Genomic DNA, 15,045 nt, shown 5'->3' with positions numbered 1-15,045 from the left:
AGATCTGGAACGTGGTGTCTTGTAAAGTGAAAGGGAGCAACGTGGGCCCGTAGTGAGACCGGGCCCACTACCGGTTGGCTTTAGAGAGAGCCGGGCCGTCAAATTCGTTGACTTGGCTCCTTTACGAGACCTTCGACCTTTTTCGTTTTTTTCTTTTTCCTCACGTGGAACGCGCCGCAGGATTCGGGGCGGTGGATCGGTTTCTTCTTCCTCGGGATTTAATGAACCAGTCAAACTCTTTTCTTTCTTCCTTTTTTTTTTTGTTTTCCCACGAATCGGTTCTCTCCACCCGGGTCTGGTTTTTTAAAGATCCGGTATGTACACGAAAAATAGAAAAGTTGGGGGGAGTGAAGTGCCAGGTGGCAAACTGACGCACTATCTGATGTAATTAAACTAAAATCTTACCTATTCCGTAGAAAATCCGAAATCCAAATTGGTCTTCGTCCAACCCTTTTTATAGCCCAACGCATTGCACCGGTAAAAGACTTCACAGACTATTACATTTCCTTCCCCCTCTTTCCTTTTTCCTTTCCTTTCTTTTCTCCTTCTCTTTCAATTCATCTTCTTCTTCTTCCTCTCTTCCTCACTATCATCTTTTTACTATTTCCTTTGATTTTATGGACAAAGGATGGGGTCTAACTCTTCGTGATTCTGATCATCAGTCAATTGGGTTCTTCTCAAACAAGCAACCACCACCCCCACCCCCACCCACTCTCAATTCCTTCCAGAGAATGTTTCAAGGTTTAGAATTCTCCGCAAAACTTGGCCACACCGACTCCACTTCCGACGATAATAATCGTTTGGCCGTCGAGGTCGATTTTTTCTCCGCTAAGAAAAGACTGGTTGATGATCTTGAGGCCGATCAAGACTCCAAACCTACTTCTACTACTTCTATCATTAAAGACGATAAAGCTTTGACCCCTCCGCCTCCCCCCACAACTTCCTTCAATCTTGTTAACGTAAGGCGCTTATAGATTTTTCATTCATAAATTTATTAATTTCCTTCAATATAATTTGATCCCCAATTCCCTCCCTGAGCTGATTTTTTAAATTTAATTTAGACTGGATTGCATCTGTTAACTGCTAACACCGGAAGCCATCAATCAACCGTTGATGATGGAATTTCATCAGATGGTGAAGATAAACGAGCCAAAAACGAGGTAAATTATTTATTTATTTAAATTTTGGGATAATTATGATCCAAGATTATTGAAAAAATTTGGGTTGAATTTGAAATTGGGGATGCACAGCTAGCGCAGCTACAAGTGGAGCTTCAGCGAATGAACGCAGAGAATCACAAGCTAAGGGACATGCTAAGCCATGTGAGCAACAACTATAGTTCTTTACAAATGCATCTCTTGACCTTAATGCAACAGCAGCAGCAACAACAAAATCACTCCTCCGAACCCGCTAATCAACGAGAGGTACATAATTCAAATAATTTTCCCAATTTTATGTTTCAATAAATAATATATCCAATTAATCAAATTGAATTGAATAACAAAAGAAATAATCTCTCTCTCTCTCTCTTTTTTTTTTTTTTTTAATGAAATTGAAGATTGCTGGGGAGAAGAAATCCACGGAAATAAAACATGAAGTTGGAAAGGTAATGGTACCAAGACAATTTATGGATCTAGGACCAAGTGGAAATAACAACAACATGGGTGAAAGCGAAGAATTATTATGTAATTCCTCATCGGATGAAAGAACTCGTTCTGGGTCTCCATTGAACATCAACAACAACAATACCGAAACCGCTTCCAAAAAAAGAGATCACGCGGAAATCATGCCTCCTAATTCCGATCACGAAAATTCCAAAAGATCCATCCCCAGAGAAGATAGCCCCGAATCAGAATCTCAGGGTTGGGGTCCCAACCATAAGACCCCCCGCTTCAACAATTCTTCTAATTCTAAACCAATTGACCAATCCACCGAAGCTACCATGCGTAAAGCCCGTGTCTCAGTCCGTGCTCGTTCCGAAGCTCCCATGGTATAATATTATCTAAATTAATTAACCTTATGATTTTTTTTAATTATATATATAATTAAAATATTTAATTCGATCCATGTAGATTTCCGATGGGTGTCAATGGCGGAAATATGGCCAAAAAATGGCTAAAGGAAACCCTTGTCCACGAGCCTATTATCGCTGCACAATGGCTGTGGGTTGCCCTGTTCGCAAACAAGTATGTATTGTTTATATATATATATCAATTAAAATAATCATCTAATTACATATATATCTAAATAAAATTTTCATTTTTGTTTTAGGTCCAACGTTGTGCTGAAGATAGGACTATATTGATAACAACTTACGAAGGCAACCACAACCACCCACTTCCGCCGGCGGCGATGGCGATGGCGTCAACCACGACAGCGGCGGCTACTATGTTATTATCAGGGTCTATGTCAAGTGCGGACCATAATTTAATGAACCCAAATTTATTAGCTCGAGCCATACTTCCATGTTCTTCAAGCATGGCTACAATTTCAGCTTCAGCTCCATTTCCAACAATCACATTAGACCTCACTCACAGTCCAAACCCATTGCAGTTTCAAAGACCCACCGCAGCGCCTTTCCACGTGCCGTTCCCTGGCGGACAACCACCATCAGCCGCCGCCCAATTGCCTCAAGTTTTGGGACAAGCCTTATATAACAATCAGTCAAAATTCTCCGGGCTACAGCTTTCTCATGAAATGGGAGCTAATTCCTCTCCCTTGGGTCATCACCAAATTACACAACCCGCAACTCCAGCCCAACCTGGTGGTGCTTCTTTTGCTGACACGTTGAGTGCCGCAACGGCTGCTATCACCGCTGATCCCAATTTCACAGCCGCGCTCGCCGCCGCTATCTCCTCCATTATCGGCGGAACCCATCCCAACAATAATAGCAACACCAATACCAGTAATAATACAACAACCAACAACAACGGAAGCAGCAACAACAACAGCAAAATTAGCAGTTTTCCTGGAAATTAAATTATCAATTAGACCCATCAAAATTACAGTTGGTTAAATTTTTTTGTTCGTATATGATCCCTAGTGGGAGTCAGTTTTTGTCTTTTTCTTTGTCATCTCCATCATGGAGATGGATAACATGTTCATACTTTTTTTTTTTTTTTTTGTGTTTTTTTGGTTAATTTGGGGAAAAAACATAGAACACGGCTTCATTATTCTTTTTCAATTGTTTAATTTTGAATAAAAATTAATAATACATATATAGTTATATTTAAAATTAAAGAGAGGAAGAAAAAGAAGAAAAAAAATGAATGAATGTACAAGTTGTGTGATTATTATGATAATGTACGTACGTCAAAGAGTTTGAATAAGAAAGGTTGGAAATTGGGAATTGGGAGACGTCAACAAAGAAGAGAAGACAAAAGAATAATCGTCTCAGTCGGTGGCATATTCCAGTCTCTATAGTCTTATAGTCAAGAATATCGGCCAACTCCATTTTGACACGTAATATCCCTTTTTCTTCTTCTTCTTTTTTTTTTTCTCTTTCAAACCAAACCTCCTAACAAAAATATTTCCATCTCACCTTCCTCGCAACTACCTCCTTTATCTTCTAATATTATTTTATCAACTTATTATAAAAAGACTGGGCAAATATCTCTCGTATCTTTCATATATCTCTCTATAAATTTACACTCTCAAGTCTCAAGTTGATTATACAGATTTTCTATTACCCAGTTAATCTAAACTTTTTATCATGTGAGTTCTAGTAAATACACAATTAGAATAATTGTATTGACAGTTATTAAAAGAAATTATTATGACTAAAAATCTAGATCCACCATTCATTTATGATAGTTTAAATTTTCAATTGACATAATTATAAGTTTCTCACTATGGTTTTTCATACAAAATATACCAAAAATCGTAAATTAATACAACACTGGAAATTATATTATAATGACTTAAAATGAAATTTTGGATTTTATAATTGAAATATTTTCAATTCATATTAATTAGTTGACATTTTGGATTGTATTAATTTCAAATTGAGGCATTTGTAACATTCACATTCAGATTGGATTGAAAAAATATTGTGATTGTTTTCTTTAAAATTTTAAATTATTCTAATAAGTAGATGAGTAGAATGGAAATAGGAAATTAATAAGACCCGTAAGAGATATATAGGAGATTGAAAAGATGGAGTATTTGGTGATTTAAAAGGTCATACAAAATAGTTAAAGATGTTTAGAATAATTATATGATATTTATGTTTTCCACATGTGTCCCGTGTATGGAAAGTAAAAGGATGATTAAATTGAGGGAGTGGTGTAGAATTTTGGACAAGTTTGGGTTTTGATAATTTCAAAATTCAACTTCCAAACCAAAACCAAAACCCAAACGTGTAGTGAATTAATGGCAATTCGATTTTCTCAAAGACTGATTGAAACGTAAGTTACGAGAAAAAGCCTTTATTGCCCCCCCCACCGTACCTCATCCATTCGTACCTCATCTTTTCCTCTTCAATCACTCCTTTTTCTCTAATTTTGTTATCATATTAAATAAATAAATAAAAAGTCTTCTTCCCCCTTTCTTTCTATGCACATGCAGCCATGTGAATCCCTATGTTCAGAATTTATTTTGGTCTAAATATTGTGTTTGTTTCTTTGTTTACTTTAATATTTGTTCTGAGTTTCCTGACTCAAAAGATTTTCCATGTCTTCTTCAATTTATGGTATCGTTTTTAAGTAATTATTGTTCGTTCGGCAAAACCGCTCTAGTTGTCCATACCACTCTTTTAATATTCTTTCTAACCTTTCTTTCTGTGTGCTTTTCCAATACTTACAAATAAAATAACTATTATTATTGCTACCGTACAATAATTTCTCTAACTCTTAATATAAATTTTGTTGTATCTGTTGTTTATTTAAATACAATTTTTAGTTGTTATAGATTTAACTTACAGTATTTAATCATTGCATTTAAATATCAATGTTTTTAGAAAAACAGGATGAACTATACACACTATCTCTAATGTTTTTTTTTTTTTTTTTTTTGTTGATAATCTAAACTTTGTTTTATGTTTTAGATTCACTCAAGTGTAAATTTGTTGGATAATTTGAATTCTATTGTTTTGAAATTATTTATTTATAAAAACAATTAAGCACGCACTTCTTGCCTTGCTTGACTCCCAGTTCACAGTGCAAGGCCGAACTTAAAAGAAATTTTGAATTTTGAAAACAATCGGTAGAAAGGAAGGTCAAAACCAAACTTAAAAACAAGTGGTAAGAAGGTAACTAAATATATTCATTATACGATTTATTAATGTAGTATTTAAATATATTGAAATCCAATGACAATAACTACCATATAACACACATAGTATATATGTACATACAGTGAAAACAAAACTCTAATTCTGTTTAAGATTTGTGTTCTAAATTTTTGGATTTCGTACACACCGATCTTAAACTTTTGGATGGAAACATCTTGATCTAAAGTAATAATAAATAATAAATAATAATAATAATAATAATAATAATAAAAAAGCCTATAAGTTTGTGCAAGAAACATAAAATAATAATGTAATTAAAGTTGGAGTTATTTTAATAGTTAGTATTTGTCTGTCTCGTGAAGTTTTGAAGTTTGTGAGAAAGAGTAATAAATAAATAAATATTTAAAAAGAAAAGGGAACAATCTTAGTAGTGGTTAAAGATGGTGTGAGACAAATCAATCATATGGAAAGGTGGGTCTCTGTTGCGGTCAATGGACTTGTCGCTTCTCTTCTCTTTCATGAAATCTATTCCCACTATACAAAGTACTATTATAACTAATTTCACACATTATTTAAGTTGTTCAAATTATAAATCATAAAAATGTAGACGATTAATTGAATTTTTGCAAGAACCCACGATTATAAGGATGGAATTGATTAAAAAAAATTTGTCTATTTTGAATGATAGATGTTAAATTAATATAACAAATAAAAGTAATACTTAATAGACTTTTTTTAAAAAAAATATTTAAAATAATTTCAAAAATAAAAACTGTCCATTTGCAAGTAATATATTTAGCTATATCTCCCTCTAAATTTAGATTTGGAATGAATAACTAAAATAATTTTATAAAAGAAAAATAGTCCAAATGATGTTTTAATAAATGACAAACACATCCACGTCTACTGGTTTCTTAAAAATTTATTACTACGGCACCTAAACCAAATTTAAATGTGTAAATAAAAATAGCTACTTTACATATAATTAACAAAAATCCCTTACAATTCTAGGGTATAAAATCAAATACATATTTATAGTTTTTGTCTGACATAACCAAGTGAATTTTTTAATTTCTCTTTTAAAAAATATATCTAAAATATATAACCACAGATCAAACTTATTTAAAGTCAACAACAGTACTTATAATCAAGGTTTTTCTATAACAAAATGCTGAAAATATTGTAAGTAATAATATATATATATATATTTCCAAATGAACAAATACAATCCAAAAAAATATTCAATGCTCAAACTATTTTGTTGTTTGTTTTTAAAACTAGCTTGTTTTATTTTTAGCAATATCTAAAATAAAAAGCTAATTCTTTTTTTTTTCTTCCTAATTTTCAAAATCAGATTATAAAAAAAAAAAAATAGAAGTGGACTTAATTTTCAAAAACTAAAAATCAATGTAAATCAAATAATTAATTAATTTAAAATTGATATGGTTAACTTAAATCAATTCTTCTCTGATCTAGCCAACTTCAATTGATCCTAATTATGTTTTATTTAGTAGACCTTTATGTAAGTTTATGTTAGTTTAATTTTATTTAATAAAGTAATGTAATTAACTTTGCCTAACGAAACCTACTTGACTAATTGTTTCAATTAAAAACCTAAGATAATAGCTTTAGTTATAGTAAAAATATTGTTGGCATTCTAAGGAAAGTCAAAAAGAAAAAAAAAATTATTGTAACATCTTATGTTTAATAGTTTAAACTTCATAATCTCAATAATAACAAATACTTTTAACAATTAAATTAGTAAAAATATTGGAATCTTCATTTTCTATATAGGTAGAAAATCAAAACATCTATCTTCAGAAGAATATAATTCAAACTTCCACACTATGTCGTAGATCTAAAAATAATATATCTAAGTTATTTCAAAGGATTTACAAGTTGTTTGTATAATTAATTTTTAAACAAATTCGTATAAATAATTATTTATTACTTCATATGTAACGAAAGTACGTGATAATATTTTTAACAATTTTAAATAATATAGAAGGTTGTGTACTCTATTCAACCTCATATACTTTTTTTCTTTATTAAATGCTTTTATTACCTAAGATTATCTTAGCTTTTAACTATGTTTATAGCAATTATCTATACTGCTAGTTTAAAGTAATCTAAATTTCAACAACACATTATTATAATTCAATATATATTTATTATTTTAATACATGACTATAGTAACCAACAATTAAGATAAATCAACTCAACCCTCAAAACGTCTTATAAGAAGTTATAAATTTTACATTTTATAATATGACCTTTCTTTTCGTCTTTATAAGTTTAACCATAAAATGGGAGTGGATTATCTGAGTCTCTAGTCGAAAGATTCGAGTTTGTTAAACCGTGTTTAATGCATTTAGAGGGAGCGTTTAATTTTTTTTTTTTTAAGGATGAGAGTGCTTGATTATCGGAATATAATTTATTTAGCCTTTCTTATGAACCTCTAAGAGATGGGAATAGTGACGTGTCGATGTTGATGTGTATTTCAAGTTCAAACACATTCCAAAATTTCCTTTCATATTGGGCCGTGAATTTCTGCAGCCCAGTTCGATTCGGTCTTTAGCTGTTGTTGATCCGTGGGCCCCTTGGCCCACTACTAGTTTTCAAACGTAATAGGCCATGAATTTCCATAACTCGGCTCAATTCATTCCCTAACGGTTATTGACCAGGCCCATTGGCCCGCTAAATAAAGGAAGAAGGCTGTGTGGGGGGGTTTTGAAAACCAAAAGATGTATAAATTTAGGATAATTAGAATGGATAGCAATTGTTAAAATAATTATTAACTATGTAGCAACATTTTAAAAAAATTGCAAATATAGCAAAATCTATTGGTGATAGACTTCTATCGTTGATAGACTCCTATGGTTTATCAGTGATAGACCAACATTTACTGCATGGTCTATCGGTAATAAACTCCTATCGATTTTGACAAATTTTGCTATATTTGCAATTTTTTTAAAATATTGCTATATACTTAATTATTTTGAATATAATTACTACATTTGCACCTATCCCATAAATTTAAGCTTATTTTGAAATAATTGCTAAGAATTGTGGTTTTAAAAAAATCAACCATACCATGAAACAAATTAGTGTTTCATAAATTTCAACCTTAATTTTGAAAAAGTTGGTAATAGTGTTTAGTATAAAAATACAATTATATTAAAATTCACTTTTGAAATGATTTATAAAATCTTAATAAATCTAATATCAAACTTTGTATTTTTTATAATATTTAAATACTTATTTAAAATGTTATACTATTTTCTAATTAATTTTCAAGTAACAAGAGGAAGAAACTTTAATTTTCTCTAAGAGAAAATGATACGGTATGATTTAAAAATAATATTTGTGTAAAAAATAATAGCAACATGAGGGTGTGTATATATATAGTAGGAATCAAATATTTGACTTGAACTACCTTTAACTGAAATTTGGAATTCTATTTCAAAATCAACCACATAATAAGTGAGATAAAAATTGAAAGTTTTCTTCTACGACAGTATAGAGACTAATATTTATCATAAACCCAGGTTATCCATCTCATTATCAATTAACTTTAAACAAAAATTTATATTACTAATTTTATCAACTAAAATTAGTCTAGGAATTGAATATTCAAATTTTTGAATTGCACCTCAATTAAAATTTATGTATCTCACATAACATATGAATAATTAATTTGTACACTTATCTAAAATCTAAATACGTCGAAAAGAATTAATTGTAAAAATGAAAATGAGATGTAAAACTACTTTTGGTTAATGGCGTTTATTTCCTGTCTAATTACGTGCTAAGTTGTGTGAGACATAATGAGAGAAGGATTTTGAGTGCTTTTGCTCCCTAAAAAAGCTACCTTTGACGTGCACCCCATGCAACTATATTGCTTATAAGCAACACCTTCATATTTGATTCATCCCAATCCTTTTAATTTTTTTTTTTATTTAGTCAATGGATCTATTTCTTTCTGAAGTTCACAAATTCTTATTTCTTACATTTATTATCATAAAAAAAAAATTATCTACTCTTATAATTTTTCTCTGTATTTAATTAAAATGTTAGTTACCCATCTATTTTCCTGAATCATATAGCTTTGTTTAACTTAAATGGTAATCAACATCTATACAAATATTTTGATAAAGCAGTAGCTATGATTTGGATATTTTCCAGCTCTTAGTAATTATGGTTAATTATTCAATACATTTTGGAAATATATTTAAAAGGAGAATTTGATATAAACTATCCTATCCTAAAATCTGTATTCTAAAAAAGAAAAGAGAGAGCATTTTATTATTCTAAATGATCCATAAAATGGTATGTCTTTTGTGAATCTTTGCTTATCTTGTATGTAACTATAACAAATCCCCATATTCCATTTCCAGATGCTCTATTATCCCTTGTTAAACCGATTTACTATCCAAAAACGAGATTGTCGTGCTAAAAACAACTTTATCGAACTACTGAATTAAATCGACGGTTCTGATCGAAAGCTCCAACCAGGAATCCATGGAACGAAAGCCATTGCAAAAACCCACCAAGAAATGGAATTTCTACATTTGGGGCCCTTTTGGTAAGTGGGTCCCTTTTGTTCTAAGGAATGGAGTGAAGTGACAGCTTAAAATGCCACTCTTTCCATTCTTCAACTCCTATTTAAACCTCATTTGATGTCCCCATTTACCTTCAACCCTTTCTCCTTACTTCTCTTCTAGAAATTTGTTTCATTTGGTGGGTTAGTATTGCTCTTTTCTTTTATATTTGTTTTGGGTTTCTTCTGAATTGTATATGATGATGAAATTTTGATTCATTTATTTTGTTTTTTCTTTGCTCTGTGGTTATCACCCTTTATTTCATGTTTCTCGATGAAATGGATTGCAGTTAGCAGTCAGTTTAAAGAAAGTGAGTTACTGAATCAATGGTCCTAGATTTTTCAGTATTTAGAGAAGGAATTGTTGTGTGTATGTGTTTCTTTTTTGGGTTTGGTATATTGTTGATTTCTCATGAGGTAAAACTATCAACTTCCCATTTATTCTTTTTTTCCTCCCTTTAGCTTTCTAACTTAAGTCTAAAGTTCTCTTAAAGTTAAAAGTCGTAGGGAACCTTTTCTTTTATGTTTCTTCCGGCTCCATTTTTCTGAGCTTTGATGCCTTCTATTTGTGCTTGTAGGTTAAAATGAGAAAGATCAGCTTTAGTCACCTTTTGGTTTCTCTGTTGCTTTTGATTCTGCATTATTCCTCTGAAGCAACATCCGCTTCTAATGAAGGGTTTTTAAGGATTGGATTGAAAAAGATTAGATCTGATCAAAACAGTCGGTTCAAAGCTTTGCTTGAATCAAAGAAAGGAGAGTTTTTAGGACCTTCTGTTGGAAAACATAATCAATGGGGTAATAATCTTGGAGAATCTAAAAATGCTGATAATGTACCATTAAAGAACTATTTGGATGCTCAATACTATGGAGAGATTGGCATTGGCACTCCACCTCAAAAGTTCACTGTAATTTTTGATACTGGAAGCTCTAATTTGTGGGTGCCATCTTCCAAATGTGTTTTTTCGGTGAGGATTACTTAAACTCTAATCAAGAAAGAAGAATAATATGATGATTCGTTTGTGAGTAGTAATATGTTTGTTTTACCTTCACATGCAGCTTGCTTGCTTTTTCCATGCTAGGTATCAATCAGGGCGGTCAAGCACATACAAAAAAAATGGTATGCTTTTCTTCTCTTTACCTGCAATAGTCTTCAAAATGAAATTTTGTTCCCTGCATTCAAATGAGTTTGATTCAATCTTATTTAATTTATCCGCATATTAGATTGGTCAAGTATCGAAAGATGATGTTTAGGAACTAGTAAGTGCTTTCACGAAGTGAGTTATTGTATTTTATTTGATCTTGCTACCATTGTAAGGAGATGTTGGACATGGTCGAATGTGGCTTCCATCTTATTCTGGTAGAGATAAGAATTAGCCCTGCAGCAAGATCAATCATTTGATTGTCACACAATCCTTTAAAATAGCTTTCAGCTCACTTGTTTTATATTTATTGCCTGAAAGTCGTGTTTTATATTACACAGGAACATCTGCTGCTATTCAGTATGGATCAGGAGCTATTGCTGGCTTCTTTAGTTCTGACAACGTTCGAGTTGGTGATGTTGTCGTTCGTAATCAGGTAATCATACCTTTTTTTTGTTTAAAGTTTGAGAAGGCGATTAGTTGTATCTAACATTGATTAAATTCAGGATCTCATTGAGGCAACTAGCATGTCTAGTATGACATTCATGGCCGCCAAATTTGATGGTATATTGGGACTTGGATTTCAAGAGATCTCGACTGGTGGCGCTGTTCCAGTCTGGTATGGTAAATGCAACTATAATATTAATTGCTTCTTGCTAAAAATGTTCTTTAAGGAATTTTAATCAGGCGTTTGAATACCCTTTAGGTATAACATGGTTAAACAAAAACTAGTCAAAGAGCAAGTTTTCTCATTTTGGCTGAATCGTAATGCCAAAGAGGAAGAAGGAGGTGAACTTGTGTTTGGAGGGGTTGATCCTAAGCACTTCAAAGGCCAACATACATATGTGCCTGTGACTAACAAAGGGTATTGGCAGGTTGGCTCTTGAAATCCTTTCAACACGGAGCATTACTTTAAATTTTGCCTTTATCCTCATTCCTCACACAGTTTAAATGTGTTTTCTTGTAGTTCGACATTGGCGATATTCTTATTGGTGGTGAAACAACAAGTATATTTCCTTTATTTATCTAGGCTTTTGGGATTGATTGTCACATTATGTATACCATGCTTCTGACTAACGTATACAACATGATATACAGAATATTGTGCCAGCGGTTGCTCTGCAATTGCAGATTCTGGAACTTCTTTGTTGGCTGGTCCATCTGTATGTACACACATATTTTTAGTTTATTTTCTTAATCTTTCTTTTATCCACATGAGGGTGGGGTTGATAAAGAAACAACATGAAGTTGAGAAATGAGAAGTAGTTGATTAATTTAGAAGAATGTACAATATGTTTGTTTTCTGAAAACTTTTGCTCTAATAACAACCTTTACATCATGTAACCGGTAACTGAAGGGTTCCCTTTATTAGCTTAGCATATAAGTGGTTCTTCACCAATCGTACATGATGAAGGTTAGCAACCTCCGTAGCTTATGCACTTTATTAAAGAATGTTTCTTCTCCTTTGCAGGATATAGTGGTATTAATTAATAGAGCAATTGGAGCAGCTGCAGTTGCACATCCAGAATGCAAGGCAATTGTTTCACAACATGGACGGGCTATTATGGATTTGCTTTTAGCCAAGGTAAAACATGCCTATTACTTTTTTCTGACAATGTAATCTTATCCTCAACAACCAGATTAAGGAGTTGTTTTTACAATCCTAATGGCAGGCACAACCAGAAAAGATATGCTCCATAATTGGGGTGTGTACCTTTGACCAAACTCGTGATGTTAGGTTAGTCTAATGCTTCAAAAAGATGAGTCATTTTTCAGCAATTCTACTAACCGCTTTTCCTATCAGTTGCATAAAAGAACAGTTTTATTAACTTACGGTTGGTAATTGAAACCAGTTTGAAAATTGAGAACGTGGTGAGTGATAAAGATGGTAGATCGTCTGGTGGGTTCTCAGAAGCTATGTGCTCAGCTTGTGAGATGGCAGTTTCGTGGATTCAAGATGAGCTGAGGCAGAACAAAACTCAAGAAGATATCATTGATAATGTCAATGAGGTATACTAGTTCCGTTTCCATATAACTCGTCTACAGATGATTCATCTTCAGCTGACTTGCCTTTCATGTTTCTGCAGCTATGCGACCGTGGGTCGAACCAAGAAGAAACATTGGTTGACTGTGGACGAATCTCTCAAATGCCTTCAGTGTCCTTCACCATTGGCGATAGAGTTTTTGAGCTCAGCTCAAAAGATGTATTTTTCTTCCCAAATCTTTCTTTACAACTCCTGACTTTGTTTCACACTTGAAGAATATAATATGTCAGTAATTAGTTGTCAATCATGAATAACTTGGTAGGATAAATCTAATGTGTCTTTGTGCTCAATTCTTCTGTCAAATACTCTGTCATCTGCTGCTTGAAGGCATCCTTTCCTTGTCATATGATGCCGTTTCACGTTCTGTGCTTTTGACACTAACCAGTGTTTCGAGTACTTATGACACCAACATTTTAGCCTTCCTTGTTCATTCTAACCTCATTGTTGTTTGCGAACAGTATATTCTGAAGGTGGGTGAGGGATCTGCAGCTCAATGCATCAGTGGATTCATACCTTTGGACATTCCTCCTCCTCGTGGACCCCTATGGTATTTCCATTTTCATGTTCTTGTTTTCTTGCCTTTCTTTAAATCTCAGTCACGTCTCTTTAAGATAAAGATTCTTCCCTTCGGTTTATTTTCTCCGGTGAAATAAACGTGCTGACAATGCAGGATCTTGGGAGACGTTTTCATGGGACCTTATCATACAGTCTTTGATTTTGGCAAAGCAAGAGTCGGATTTGCAGATGCTGCTTGAAGAATATGTATACTCAGGACTTGAATGATGACTCTTGTGTGTATACATAAGTAATGAAGTTGTTCATAATAAAGAGAGAGAGAAAGAGAGCGCATGTAAATGTTGTGGTGTTTTAAAATATCATTTCTATAGTCTTAGTAATTTAGTGGAAACTTTCATTAAAAACTGTTATCTCAGTTTATTCTTCTCATCTTTCTTATATCACTAAAAAAATTACACTTCTTCTATGGTCAACAATTTCATCTGTGGACTCAAAATTTAATACAAAACTCAACATTAGCTTGGGCATTTTAAATAAAAAAAATAAGATAAAATTTGCAAAGATTTCAAATTACGATACGATCACATTTAAACAATCAATGAACTTGGAAGAAAAGAAACCATAGCAAGTAACATGAATGGGGACAGTTTCAAAAACCAGACAAGATTCAGAGATTTTTAAAGAAAATTCCATGAAACATAAGAAAAATTTCAGCAGTTTTTAAGGAAAAAAGAAGGAGATGAGATGGTGGTGGGAATGTGAAAAGCAGCCACTTTAATGATTGGGTTAACTTGAAGGGTAAGCAGCAGAAGCAGCGTCATCCTCTAAAATGCAAACGCAAGCTAAGCTAAGGCTTGTCATAGCCAATCAAATGGAACCCACAAAAAAGCAGATATACTAAAGAAAGGCTGCAATTTGTAACCTATGAGATAAAAGGTCGGTGCCTACATATTATTTCCATACAAAGAATTATTGAATGTGGTCGCTCTACAACTCACGTCACTCGTCACAATTCTTGTATATTAAACCCTTCTCAAGTTTATATGTTGTTAATTAAGAAACCCAAAGATTTCAAATCTGTATAAAACAGTTACGAATTGGTAGCAATCAATAATTTTTTCATTGGGATGCGAATCAGTAGTCAGATTATAAGATGGCACCGTTTTTCGTTTGTATCTTTTTGTGGGTAACTTTTATTTATTTAGATTTTTTTTTTTTTTTTTTTTTTTTTAAAAAAAGGGGTTAAAGAAGGTGATACCTGACGCTGCGTCCACTCCACCATCTTCCTTTTATCATTTTCTTTGAAAACTTTGCCGGCAATTCAAGTAATCTCTCATCCCTATTTTATTCTTTTTACCTTACAATTATGTTTCTTAACCATATATTTTTCTTACTAAGTTTCAAATTAAAGGGAAGAATTTTTATTTTATTTTTATTTTATTTTATATTCTTTCCTTTTTCCCTTTCGTTTAAATTGTTTGTGGGTCCAATTCTCCTTTTTTCTTAGTACTGACC

At 32.4% G+C, this 15,045-nt stretch overlaps 2 protein-coding genes across 5 annotated transcripts; both read left to right on the top strand.

Moving 5' to 3' along the window:
• Positions 1 to 479: 479 nt before the first annotated feature.
• On the top strand, positions 480 to 3,184 carry LOC103484626 (probable WRKY transcription factor 31). The gene is made up of 6 exons (XM_008441805.3): positions 480 to 959; positions 1,062 to 1,160; positions 1,251 to 1,424; positions 1,559 to 1,990; positions 2,073 to 2,186; positions 2,272 to 3,184. The coding sequence occupies exons 1-6, from the start codon at positions 618 to 620 to the stop codon at positions 2,977 to 2,979; spliced, it is 1,869 nt and encodes a 622-aa protein (XP_008440027.1). The 5' UTR covers positions 480 to 617; the 3' UTR covers positions 2,980 to 3,184.
• Positions 3,185 to 9,873: 6,689 nt separating this feature from the next.
• Positions 9,874 to 13,996, top strand: LOC103484625 (aspartic proteinase-like). Of its 4 annotated transcripts, XM_051088655.1 has the most exons (15): positions 9,945 to 9,974; positions 10,121 to 10,247; positions 10,409 to 10,795; positions 10,887 to 10,947; positions 11,311 to 11,405; positions 11,476 to 11,588; positions 11,676 to 11,844; positions 11,937 to 11,976; positions 12,068 to 12,132; positions 12,441 to 12,554; positions 12,643 to 12,707; positions 12,823 to 12,979; positions 13,057 to 13,173; positions 13,473 to 13,561; positions 13,685 to 13,996. In XM_051088655.1, the coding sequence occupies exons 2-15, from the start codon at positions 10,158 to 10,160 to the stop codon at positions 13,767 to 13,769; spliced, it is 1,647 nt and encodes a 548-aa protein (XP_050944612.1). In that variant the 5' UTR covers positions 9,945 to 9,974; positions 10,121 to 10,157; the 3' UTR covers positions 13,770 to 13,996. The 4 variants fall into 4 exon arrangements, with proteins under 4 accessions (XP_008440022.1, XP_008440023.1, XP_050944612.1 ...); XM_008441800.3 differs by lacking the exon at positions 10,121 to 10,247 and having other exon boundaries at positions 9,874 to 9,974; XM_008441801.3 differs by lacking the exon at positions 10,121 to 10,247 and having other exon boundaries at positions 9,907 to 9,970.
• Positions 13,997 to 15,045: the final 1,049 nt, after the last annotated feature.

This window comes from Cucumis melo, chromosome 8 (genome assembly GCF_025177605.1).
Source record: "Cucumis melo cultivar AY chromosome 8, USDA_Cmelo_AY_1.0, whole genome shotgun sequence".
Classification (NCBI taxonomy): Eukaryota; Viridiplantae; Streptophyta; class Magnoliopsida; order Cucurbitales; family Cucurbitaceae; genus Cucumis; species Cucumis melo.
This window is presented reverse-complemented; position numbering and strand designations above follow the sequence as displayed.